The sequence below is a fragment of the Hyla sarda genome, chromosome 1 (genome assembly GCF_029499605.1).
Source record: "Hyla sarda isolate aHylSar1 chromosome 1, aHylSar1.hap1, whole genome shotgun sequence".
Lineage (NCBI taxonomy): Eukaryota > Metazoa > Chordata > Amphibia > Anura > Hylidae > Hyla > Hyla sarda.
The window spans coordinates 187,096,217-187,109,469 of NC_079189.1; the positions used below are offsets into that span (position 1 = coordinate 187,096,217).

The 13,253-nt window shown below is 39.2% G+C and overlaps 1 protein-coding gene across 11 annotated transcripts in view; it reads right to left on the reverse strand.

Moving 5' to 3' along the window:
- Positions 1 to 5,876: 5,876 nt before the first annotated feature.
- PDE5A (phosphodiesterase 5A) overlaps positions 5,877 to 13,253 on the reverse strand; it is a 352,640-nt gene continuing 345,263 nt past the window's right edge. For all 11 annotated transcript variants that reach the window (XM_056565902.1, XM_056565920.1, XM_056565896.1 and 8 more), the window contains one exon: positions 5,877 to 11,378. In XM_056565902.1, the coding sequence (XP_056421877.1) occupies positions 11,229 to 11,378 (150 nt within the window). In that variant the 3' untranslated portion in view covers positions 5,877 to 11,228. The remainder of the gene's footprint in view (positions 11,379 to 13,253) is intronic.

The following is a 13,253-nucleotide window of genomic DNA, read 5'->3' on the forward strand; positions in this document are numbered from 1 at the left end:
GACCACCTGTTTCATGGCAGCCTACCTTCCCGGTAGGTAGTGAAATAGGGGTTCCTGGAGTCAGTGGCAGTAGCAGTCAATCAGTGCAGACTGTTGGTGGGAAAATCAGCTACTCGGCGGTGTGGCAGTATTTTTTATCAAGCATCCGGTGGATGTTAATATGGCTACATGCAAGATGTGTCGGCAGGTGAAGCGTGGCCAGGGTCTCCTCATAGCAACGCCTCTAATCTGCATGTCATACTGAATAACAGTGTTATTTCACTAACCCAGCACACACCCTATGCGTGTTACAGGAAGGCAAAGTGTTCTACACCCTTATTGAGTCTCTCTGTAGGCCAGAAATAGCTGTTTTTATTAGACATTTGCCGTTCTGCCATTCATCCACTATATGGTCTCCTGATGCTGCCGCCAACTCCAGGCTGTGTCATTCAGCCACTATATGGTCTCCTCTTGCTGCCGCCAACTCCAGGCTGTGTCATTCAGCCACTATATGGTCTCCTCATACTGATGCCATCTCCACGCTCTGTCATTGTGCCGCTCTGCGACAGTGATTCTAATAGTGATGCCTCTAATCTGCATGTCATACTGAATAACAGTATTATTTCACTAACCCAGCACACACCCTATGCGTGCTACAGCAAGGCAAAGTGTCCTACACCCCTATTGAGGCTCTCTGTAGACCAGAAATAGCCGTTTTTAATAGAGATTTGCAACAAATAAATTTGGAGCGAACCAAATTTTTTCAGAACATTCGTTGAATCGGACAAATCTAATTTTTCAAAAAATTTGCTCAACTCTAGCATACACTCTATATGAACCAATATCCTAGGCACACACATACACTATTGGTTTCCAGACAAGCACTGCAGGTCTGTCTGGGATATTGGTTCATTGGTATATAATAGTGTGAATGTGCTGGGTTTTTAACTTTCCCCTTTTTGCTCATGTTACATTTTAGAAACAATTTAAGTGAGAGTAAAAAGTTGATTAGTATACTCAGTCTTTTAGACTTGGTGTAATAATATAACGCAAGTTATATCCACCTCTCATTTTGAGTCCATTGCAGTCTGAGCAGACCAGAAATGCGATTATAAAAAAATAAGCCTGAGCAAAATTATCTCCCAAGACTTTGGCATCCTGGCTTTAATGGTAGAAAATATTATCAAGAACTTAGCTTTTCACAGGACTCTCTTAGGATGTGGTGAAAGAGGTAAATTGATGATTGAAAATTGAACATTGTGGCGGAAACATAATTTTGTGGGGCTTCTTTGCTGTCTCTGACACTGGGGACCTTGGCTGTGTTAGGCTTGGTTCACATATGTCTGGCATCCGGCATAGGTGAACTCAGCCAAGATCTCGACGCAACTGATAGCACAACTGATGACAACGTGCATCAGCTGTCATCAGTTGTATGGCATCTGGCATCCAAGCTGCGCTCTTCTGTCCAGTGCCGTCCGGCATGTCCAACCATCTGGCCTCAAAGTTGAGATGCTGGATGATTGTGAACTGTCCCACTGAAATGAATGGGATCAATTCTAGCATTAGTTTCCCTCCGGTGCATGCTGGAGGGAGACTATGCTTGATGCCGGACAAATGTGAACACAGCATTATAGATACAATGAAATCACAGGATTCTCAAAACAGTTCACAGCAAATGTGCTCCAAAGTGTAAGAAAACAAGAGTTGAGTCAAACAAAATGGGTCCCAGAGAAAGATAATGCCTCAAAGGACACATTCTAAAGCGTAGAAGAGTGAAAAAAGGTAAGAAAGAAAAATACATTAATTGTTTTAAACTGTCTATTAATTAATCCTGATCTCAATCCAATTGAAAATCTTAAGAGAGACTTGAAATCTGCTATTGTGAAATGGAACCATGCAAATATTCAAGAGGTCTAGAGAACTGGATTGGAAGAAACTACCAGCAGACAGGTGCAAGAAGCTCACAGTTGGCTGTCATTGTTGTCAAAGGTTATGCAACTAAGTATCATGGAATGTCGCCATTATTCTTGTCCATGTCCTATACTATGTTTAACCCCTTAACGACCACGGACGTAAATGTACGTCCTGGTTTGGCGGGACTTCCCGCATCAGGACGTACATTTACGTCCTGTGTATGACCGCGAGCATCGGAACGGTGCTCGCGTCATACACGGCAGGTTTCCGCTGCGAGTAGCAGCCGAGGACCCGCCGGTAATGGCCGACATCCGCGATCGCGCGGATGTCCGCCATTAACACCTCAGATGCCGTGATCAATACAGATCATGGCATCTGCGGCAGTGCGGTACTTTGAACAGATGATCGGATTGGATCGCCTGCAGTGCTGCCGCGGCGATCCGATCATCCAGCATGGCGGCCGGTGGTACCCTCACCTGGCTCCGGCCGTCTCCCGGGGTCTTCTGCTCTGGTCTGAAATCGAGCAGACCAGAGCAGAAGATCACCGATAATACTGATCACTTCTATGTCCTATACATAGCACTGAACAGTATTAGCAATCAAATGATTGCTATGAATAGTCCCCTATGGGGACATAAAAAGTGTAAAAAAAAAGTTGAAAAATGTAAAAATAAAAAAAAAGTGAAAAATCCCCTCCCCCAATAAAAATGAAAATTGTCAGTATTTTCCATTTTACCCCCAAAAAGCGTAATTTTTTTAAAATAAAAATGTGTAAATGTCCGTACTATCAAAATATAATGCCAATTATCTCGTACGGTGAATGGCGTAAACGTAAAAAATTTTAAAAGTCCAAAAATGCTGCTTTTTTGTCACATTTTATTGAAAAAAAATTAATAAAAAATGATTTAAAAATGAGCCCTCATACCGCCCTATATATGGAAAAATGAAAAAGTTATAGGTGGTCAAAATAGGGCGATTTTAGATTACTGATTTTGTACAAAAAGTTTTAGATTTTTTTAAGCAGTGCAAAAATATAAAAGTATCTAGCCATGGGTATCATTTTAATCGTATTGACCCACAGAACACATGTCATTTTTACCATCAAGTGTATAGTGTGAAAACAAAACCCTCCAAAATGTGCAAAATTGTGGTTTTCATTTAAAGGGGTATTCCAGGCAAAACCTTTTTATATATATATATCCACTGGCTCCGGAAAGTTAAACAGATTTGTAAATTACTTCTATTAAAAAATCTTAATCCTTCCAATAGTTATTAGCTTCTGAAGTTTTCTGTCTAACTGCTCAATGATGTCCCAGGAGCTGTGCATGATGGGAGAATATCCCCATAGGAACTGCACAGCTCCCAGGACGTGATTTATCAGAGAGCAGTTAGACAGAAATCAACAACTCAACTTCAGAAGCTAATAACTATTGGAAGGATTAAGATTTTTTAATAGAAGTAATTTACAAATCTGTTTAACTTTCCGGAGCCAGTTGATATATAAAAAAAAGTTTTGGCCTGTAATACCCCTTTAAATTTCCTCCCTAAAATTTTTTTTGGGGGGGTTCACCGTACATTTTATGGTAAAATGAGAGGTTTCATTACAAAGTAAAATTGGTCATGCAAAAAACAAGCCCTTATATGGGTCTGTAGATGGAAATATAAAGGAGTTATGGATTTTAGAAGGCGAGGAGGAAAAAACAAAAACACAAAAATAAAATTGGTCTGGTCCTTAAGGTGAAAATGGGCTTGGTCCTTAAGGGGTTAAACTTTAATTAATTTTACAAATGACTATTGCAAATGTACCAGCATTCAGAAAAAAAACTGGCTTACACTACATTTCTGTGCCTTAACCATTTCTGATTTATCAGGTAAGGGGCATGGCTTCATGGATGTGACCTAAATATTAAGCCAACTAATATTTGCTCTAAATTTAGACTAGATCTTAGACTGTAAAGTGCAAACTTATACCAGGAAGTCTACAGCCAAATATATCAAACAGCATTAACCCATATAATAAATGTGGTGGATTTGTACTATCTGAGCATTAGACAAATGAAGTTAATCTTTAACGTTGTTATGTACAATTTTTAAGTATTTTTTTACTAAATAATCGAGGGTGCCAACAATGTTGATAACAACTGGACATGCTATTATACCGCATAATGTTAGAATTACAATATGCTCTGATATCTGCAATTTAATTGTTCTGACGTTGTTGTTAATATATTTACTAAGCTGCATTACGTTATGAAAGTGCTCAGCCAGATCATGCTATTTAATGTCATTGCTTACAATTGCATCATTTTTAGTAATTTTTTTCCCTTTTTCTTCTTATTTTCTAAATTTTTTTTTTCTTTCTCTAATTTTCCTTTTTTTCTCCTTTTATTATATATTGTTGACATTTCACTTTACATATGCTTCTCTTTGAAATATATTAATGTCTGAACTGAATTTTTGTTTCCTCTTTGGAACTCTGTTAAAAAATTAAAAACCCATAAACAGTTATGAAAAAAAAAAAAAAACAAACAACGTATGAATGCAACCTTTCAATGGACTATTTTTACTTGTAGTTTTTAAAGAGAACAAGTTTCATTTTTTTTCTCCAGATAGATCTTAATGTACCCATACATACACCCATAATATAACTAGTAGCTCAATGTTTACTTAGCTGTAAACATTACATCCTTCTAACTCTTTACCGTATATACTCGAGTATAAGCCGAGTTTTTCAGCACGATTTTTCGTGCTGAAAACACCCCCCTCGGCTTATACTCGAGTGAACTCCCCCACCTGCAGTGGTCTTCAACCTGCGGACTTCCAGAGGTTTCAAAACTACAACTCCCAGCAAGCCAGGGCAGCCATCGGCTGTCCGGGCTTGCTGGGAGTTGTAGTTTTGAAACCTCCGGAGGTCCGCAGGTTGAAGACCACTGCGGCCTTCAACATCATCCAGCCCCCTCTCACCCCCTTTAGTTCTGAGTACTCACCTCCGCTCGGCGCTGGTCCGGTCCTGCAGGGCTGTCCGGTGAGGAGGTGGTCCGGTGGGATAGTGGTTCCGGGCTGCTATCTTCACCGGGGAGGCCTCTTCTAAGCGCTTCGGGCCCGGCCTCAGAATAGTCACGTTGCCTTGACAACGACGCAGAGGTGCGTTCATTGCCAACGTACTTCTGCGTCGTTGTCAAGGCAACGGCTCTATTCCGGGCCGGAAGCGCGGAGAAGAGGCGCCCCCCGGTGAAGATAGCAGCCCGGAACCACTATCCCACCGGACCACCTTCTCACCGGACAGCCCTGCAGGACCGGACCAGCGCCGAGCGGAGGTGAGAACTAAAGGGGGTGAGAGGGGGCTGGATGATGTTGAAGGCCGCAGTGGTCTTCAACCTGCGGACCTCCGGAGGTTTCAAAACTACAACTCCCAGCAAGTCCGGACAGCCGATGGCTGCCCGGGCTTGCTGGGAGTTGTAGTTTTGAAACCTCTGGAGGTCCGCAGGTTGAAGACCACTGAGGGCGGATGATGAGAAGAGGATGATGAAGGGGGGGGTGTGGGGATGATGAAGGGGGGTGGGGATGATGACAGGGGGATGATGAAGGGGGGGTGTGGGATGATTACAAGGGGATGATGAAGGGGGATGTGTGGGATGATAAGGGGATGATGAAGGGGGGATGTGCGGGATGATAAGGGGATGATGAAGAGGGGATGTGTGGGATGATGACAAGGGGATGATGAAGGGGGGGATGTGTGGGATGATAAGGGGATGATGAAGGGGGGATGTGTGGGATGATGAAGGGGGGATGTGTGGGATGATGACAAGGGGATGATGATGAGGATGTTAATGACGGGTCTGGATGATGACAGGGGGTATGAGGTATTTCCCACCCTAGGCTTATACTCGAGTCAATAACTTTTCCTGGGATTTTGGGTTGAAATTAGGGGTCTCGGCTTATACTCGGGTCGGCTTATACTCGAGTATATACGGTACTTGTTTGTTTGTTTTGTATTAGTTGCTGCAGTGCAAGCACAACATCAAGACATACATGATAAGTGACCAACAACTTTATGCAATTTGTCTGTAACTTGCTGCAGTGCCATTATTCCAAAATCCAGCAGATATTTGGAAATGGTTATGTAACATTATGTCCCAAGCCACAATTCAACCGCATTGACTGTCATTAGATGCAATGTTGCATGCAACATTGTGATCTTCATGTTGTGCAGCCAAAAATGTGGTGTCTGTAAGAAAATATATATTTGATGATGAGCACGCCACCTTGAGGCACACTGCAGTAGCTACAGATTACACAAATAAGTGAAAGATTTAGTACTGCACTGCCAAATATGACTGTGTACCATGCAGTAGAGTGCCTTTATGTGGTTCAACAATTTTATGTTTTTGAGCTAATAAAAAAAATAGTTTTTAGTTTGTAATAAAATGAAATTATTCTGTGTTCTTCATAAATAGTTATACACATAAATAATTAGAAACATTACACTGCACTACATTATATACAAAATTAGAAATAAGACTTTACGAGAATACGGTATGTTTACATGTAGTGTATACGCTGCAGATTTCATACAAGGAAATGAACAGGTAAATTTGTAGTGTGCAATCTGCTGTAATATTCACTTTATTCTTCTTTCACTTATTGGACACAGCATGAAATCTGAAGCATAAAATGAACAATATAACCATCAGCATGAAATCCCCAGCATTGGTACAGAATATATTACTGATTACATGCTGCCGATTTACCTGTGGATTTCCTTGTGTGAAATCCACAGCGTATACGTGTGAACATATTCATAACTGCACAAACATTTCTTACCTGGATAAAGTGTGCGCGTCTTCTGGACTGGAAAATAATGCTTTCTGAAACTCCCTACACTTAACTTGGTAACAATATTGAAACAAGTGAAAACTGAGCTAAACAGTAATGGTGTGTTATGGTATGTCTATGGGAGTATGTCTATAAAAGAGCTGAGTAAGTAGAGCTTAAATTTTTCTGTAAATCTGACATACTTCAATGGAGAGGGTTAAGGCTCCACTGACTCCCATTCTCCTGAAAGGTTAGGCTAGGGACCTATCACCTTTCTTATGGTTATAGTTAAAATGTTTAAGATGGAAATACACCATTTCCCTAGAGTAGAAACTCATTGTCTTAAGAAGATAGGCAACTAAACACTTTATTTATGTTTTTTTGATATCCATTAACATACTTACCAACGTTTCAATTGACAAAATTGGGACATTTTAGCCCAGTTCTGGGAACGCCACCAAAATGTCACTTTTGGGTGGGGTTTGCATAAACCCTTCCGGTCACAGATTTGTCTCTCTAAAATCTGAACTGTTGGAACATTGCGAATGTTAACACAGTGAGCCAATAAACAGGCAACTTAACTATGTAAGCTGCCTCAATAAAGCAGATAATACTAAGTGATTATAAAAACATACATTCACATAGAGATTTTTTTGAAAATCATTTTCTCTGGCTCATTTTTGGAGCATTCTGCCCCTTAATGTACTACTTTTACCAATGGGGTGTAGCTTAACAGGAAAGAAGTTATTGCTTCGCAAGAAGGGGTATGACTTAAATGTATAAAGTACTCCAAGATGCACCAAAATTTAGACAAATTCATAGGCCAACCTCAAGTTGGCATAAAAAATGATACAAGTCTAGAGATGTGACACCAAACTTATCAAACAGCATGAGCCACTGTGATAAATTTAGAGCATGCTTACACTGTCTAGATTAAGTTTATAATGAGTGTGAGTATGTTTTAATTGTGTAGCTGCCACATGTTACCAGAACCTTGTCTCGGAATACTGGCAACACTGTACAGCTGCTGACCACTGCACATGGCGTAGTCTAAGGATCAGAGCAAGATGAGTAATGCAATGTATTTACACATTAGTTGGAAGATGAATATGTACGCTAGGTATATTTCTTGGATTCAGCACTGCATTGTGTTTCTGTTCATGACAAAACTCGCAACACAGATGATGGTGAGTTGGGCCTTACAATGACACAGTTTTTTATTTTACAATTAAATGTGTCTGCCTTTTAAGACAACTGTATGTCCATTCTGAATTTTTAATTTAAAACATACAACAATTTAAATTATACTGACATTATAAGACATTGCATACAATAACAGATTGGTAATATACATACACGTATAAAAAATTAAAACAGGGGATTTCCCCTAACATTGCTATAAAAATAAATCAAAGTACTGAAATATTGTTTTTTAACTCAACCAATGTTAGAGAGGATGGCTGTGCTACCATGCTTGCTTCAAATTTTGTTATACCTACTTTTAGTTTGGTCACATTTATGTACAATTTAGAGACTGGCAGTACTTTTCTGCCCAATGGCCTTGCTATACATCCATATGTACAGTACATATATGCAAAAGAATTTCGGAGGCAGTCACATCATGTTTTTAGCTGTATGTTGCTGGTGTACTTAGAGGTACTATTAAAAAGTGCCAATAGGCTTAAATTGTCCAAATGTAGTCTATTTGTGAGTATATTTGGTCTGCTTCACGCTGGTTTATATGTTTCATTTAAGAGGTAAAAAGCTGTATAGCATATAGCCATGCTGCAGGCATGCCATAGTATTCAAAGTTAAAGGAATAGTGTACTGCAAAGTATTTCTACTCCGTTGTGCCTGGGCTGCAAAAAAAAAAAGGGCTTCCGGTCTGGTATTCTTCCGTGAGCACGAATCATCACACAGCGCTCAGCCTATCACCGGCCATAGCGATGTCCAGCCTTGGCTGGTGATAGGCTGAGCGTCGTGTGACAATCAGTGTACACGAAAGAAGGAAGGAGACCTGACCGGAGGACCAAACAGCTGTAACAGCAGTACGGGGGAATGCAGTAAGATGAGTGAAATTTTATTTTTGCATCCAGGCACAATGGAGTAGAAATACTTTGCAGTACACTACTCCTTTATATGACAAGTAACAATATAGGCGTATTCAAAAGTTTAGGCACCCCTGACAATTTCTATGATTTTCATTTATAAATAATTGGGTGTTTGGATCAGCAGGTATGCAAACGCACAGTTGGACAAGCTGGCTTCATTTATGAAGAAGGTGCTGTGGACTGATGAAACAAAATTGACGTTATTTGGTCATAACACGGGGCGTTATGCATGGTGTCAAAAGAACACCGTGTTCCAAGACAAACACTTGTTACCCACAGTAAAATTTGGTGGAGATGCCATTACTGGGAGTCTTGTTTAAGTTGAGGGCCGCATGGATTCTACTCAATATCAGAAGATACTTGAGAATAATGCAGCGAAATCATTTATAAAGTTAAAATTACACCAGGGCTGGACATATAAAATAGATGACGACTCAAAACACGGCTCAAAAGCTATTCTGGCATTTATGCAGAGGAACAAGTCCAGTGTTCTGGAATGGTCATCCCAGTCCTCAGACCTGAATATCATTGAAAATCTGTGGTGTGATTTGAAGCGGGCCTACCATGCTGCCAACCATCAAACCTAACTGAACTGGAGATGTTTTGCAAGGAGGAATGGTCCAAAATACCTTCATCCAAAAGAGACCATTATTTCCGCTAAAGGAGGCTAAACTAAATATTGATGTGATAATTCTGTTGAGGGACCCAAAATTATGTACCTGTCAACTTTTGTTTTGATGGAGATTTCACTACTGAAATATTACTGTGTCTGTCATATATTTGATAGCTTAAAATTAAATTGTTGATCCAAAGACTCAATTTTTTTTTTTTTACTTTTGCATATAGCTGTATGTGGTTTTGTTAGTTCTCTACTTCTAAAAATAGAACAGTCATCATATTTTCAGAAGTTACAACTTGTTTGGTGGAATGTGATATAATAATCATACTACCCAGGAATAACCTGGTAAAACAATGACAACTAAGTGGCAACCTCAAATCTGGCTTTAGACCAAGCTTGATCACCCAATGAGGACAGTTATACTAGTAGAACATTGACTCCTAGTGGTATATGAAGTTTAGCTTCACTATTACTGGTAATGGAAATCCATGCTTTCAGATCTGTACCACAATAAATATTCACATGAGACAGATGTTCATTCAAATGGAGGCTCTCAGCAAAATGAGCAGCATCTTCACCATTTGACAGCAATATTATGGCTAAACAATTACTTTTTTACTTTCTCCACACTGTAGCATTATACGCTATGGGGTAACAAGCACCATAAGAAGTAATATATGTAATATATTCTAAGTAACTAGTCAGAGATCACTCTTACATATGTAACCCCTAAATGGTCTGTGTGACCCTGGCCATCATGATAGAACTGTCCCAGTGTCACTATAACAGATGTCAAAATCTAGCAGGTTATTTTACATGTAACCAACCAATATAACACTGTAGAGCTGATCATCCTATGTGCATTTGATCAGCTGAAATCTAATAGTGGTCACTGTAAGCAATATACACAAGTGGGATTATACGTGCAGTACTAGTAGTACTGTACCAGTGTTACTGCAGTTATCATTTATATGACAATCTTTAACTATATCCAGAGTATTTTACACATTCTTGTGAGCAGTGAAATTAAAATCACACAGTAGTGATCTAACTCACACGCCTTATTGTAACTGTGTTATACAGAATGACAAACCCTTCTAAAAAAAAAGAAAAGTTGATAATCTGTGAAGTGCATTACTACATTTACACAGCAGCCTTTTGCTTTATTTGGTCGCTGAACTCTTATGTGAATTCTTATGTTTTTACATTTTACAGTTAAAGAGATATAAAATGCTATTAGAAAAAGTTAACAGCCATGTAAATTATGCTGAACAATATGTTTATATTAGGAAAAAACTTATTTAAAAGTGGTTATTTAAAAGCCATTTAAAACAATGGTGCAAGTTGTGACAATGACTTGTAATTTCTTCTTAGCTGATGACTTACAATTTGCAACAAACCACTTTGTTATCCTGCCTTACATCGTTTTCAGTATTAGCCCGAGTTGATTCAGTATGTGAAAAAGTTATACAGTAAAATGCTATATGAATTATTTACTGTGCTGTAGTACATTATAGAGGTGCCCTTCTTAATTTAAAATGGCACCTATGCGTTAAGGCACTGGTCAATATAAAAAAAGAATCAAGCCCAAGAGCCTCAAGCAGGTAAATGTAATGTTATGCACATCAGAAAATATATTGCTTCTCTGGAAAATATTCCATTTACATGTTCTTATTTCCTTAAACGAAAACGTGAAATTAATAAATATAACAGTGGCAAAATATATTTTGGTTTCCAAACAGTGTAATACTATTTTGTACCACAAGACTCTACGGTGCAGTTGGTGTTGCTTATTCAATGTCACAGTTCGTTTTTGGCTGGCTGTTGTCTCCATTCACCAGATTCTTCTCTTGCTGCTCTGCTAATAGTTGCCACATCTGTTTGTTCCTTAAGCAGCCTTCTAGGAGTGGGTAACAAAATTCAGAGACTTCTGCTAAGGCCTAAGAGACAGTTAAACAAATTAGTTACCATGGTCATTGTCACAAAGCAAGGATAAAGAAGGTTAACTAGAAGCACAGGATGTTTTTTTGTTATTTTAGAATAATGCAACAAATCTATTAAATATTGCCCTTTTAAAAAAAGTCTACATTACGGTGTGGTCGACTTTCATTGAATCCTTTTTTAAACTTTAGTAAATGTTCTATTAGTAGCCTCTTTTCAGAAAAAGCCATAAGGCATAAAACCAGGCCATGTTCATTGTTGTCCATTTTTAAGAGTTACTTTTAAAAAGAAAACACCTGAAGGTCATGTATGTAATTTTCCACACCCATACCTGCCCCTTAGGATTTGTGCAGATGCCTGAAAGCTGTAGTATCTGCTCAACTAAACCCATACTAAAATCAAACCACGCAATATAAGTTACATATGACTGAAACCCAACTGGACTGCGCTACCTACAGAATAGGCCATAGCAGAGACTCACCTCAGCAGGGACCAGCCACTGTCAGGACTACAGTGGCAGGGAATCAGGAAGGTGAGTAGAACTTTCCTTTTTATTTTGAAGTCAGCCTGAGCCCATAGCTAATTATCTTGTGGCAGTGGACAACCTCTTATCCCCTATCCCTGTCTCAGCCAGTGACTGGCTGAGCAGGCCATCACACAAGCTTGTCTCAGATGGTGGAGTTTCCAAGTTTATCTCTTTAATTTCTTTCATCATATTTCCTGTGGCTCAGAAGTTTACATACACAAGGTTATTACTTGGTAGCATTGTCTTTAAATTGTATAACTTTGGTGAAAAATGTTGGGAAGCCCTCCACAAGCTTCTTACAATGTGTTGGTGGAATGTTGTCCTATTCTTCCTGATAAAACTGGTGTAAGTGAGTAAAATTTGCAGGCCTTCTTGCTTGCATACACTTTTAATTACATTTTCTATGGGGTTTTAAGGGCTTTGATATGGCTATTCCATTACTTTCACTTTGTTGTCCTTAAAGCCATTTTGCCACAACTTTGAGCATTCCTGGGTTCATTGTCCATTTGTGCCTAATCTTTCACTTTATGGCTGGTGTCTTGAGATGCTGTTTTAATATTTCCACATAACTTTCTTTCTTAATGCCATCCATTTTGTGAAGTGTAGCAGTCCCTCTTGCAGCAAAACACCACCACAACATGATACTGCCACCTCCTTGCTTCATGACTAGTATGGTGTTCTTTAGCTTACAAGACTTACTTTTTCCTTCAAACACAATCATGGTCATTATGGCCAAACAGCTCAGTTTTTGTTTAAGTAGACCAGAGGACATTACCTAAAGAAATAAAAGTGTTGTCCCCATGTGCAGTTGCTAACTGTAACCTGGCTTTTTATGGCAGATTTGGAGAAGAGACTTCTTTATTGGCGAGCAACCCTTCAGGCTGTGTCAATATGGGTAATTTTTCTGTTAATAACTATACTTTTGTACCAATTTCCCCAGCATCTTCACAGTGTTGTTTACTAATGTTCTTGGACTGATTTGTATTTTTTGCACCTAAGCATGTTTACCTTTAAGAGACAGAATGCCTTCCAGGATGAAGCTCGTGTAACAAGTGAAACAGATTCTGTCACCTACTACTTTTACCCCCCACTGCACTGATCCCTCTCCCTGATTGCATTTCATGCTGTGAGTATGAGTGAATAAAGAAACCAATTCTAAAGAGAAGACTGGTGAGTTGCCGATCATTTCTATTCCTTCATTGCTTCTGAAGATTTGTAAATTACTTCTATTAAAAAATCTTAACCCTTCTAGTACTTATCAGATGCTGTATACTACAGATATACTCCAGAGAAACTTGTGAAGTTATTTCCAGTCTGACAATAGTGCCTAAACTTCTGCCTTAGCCAG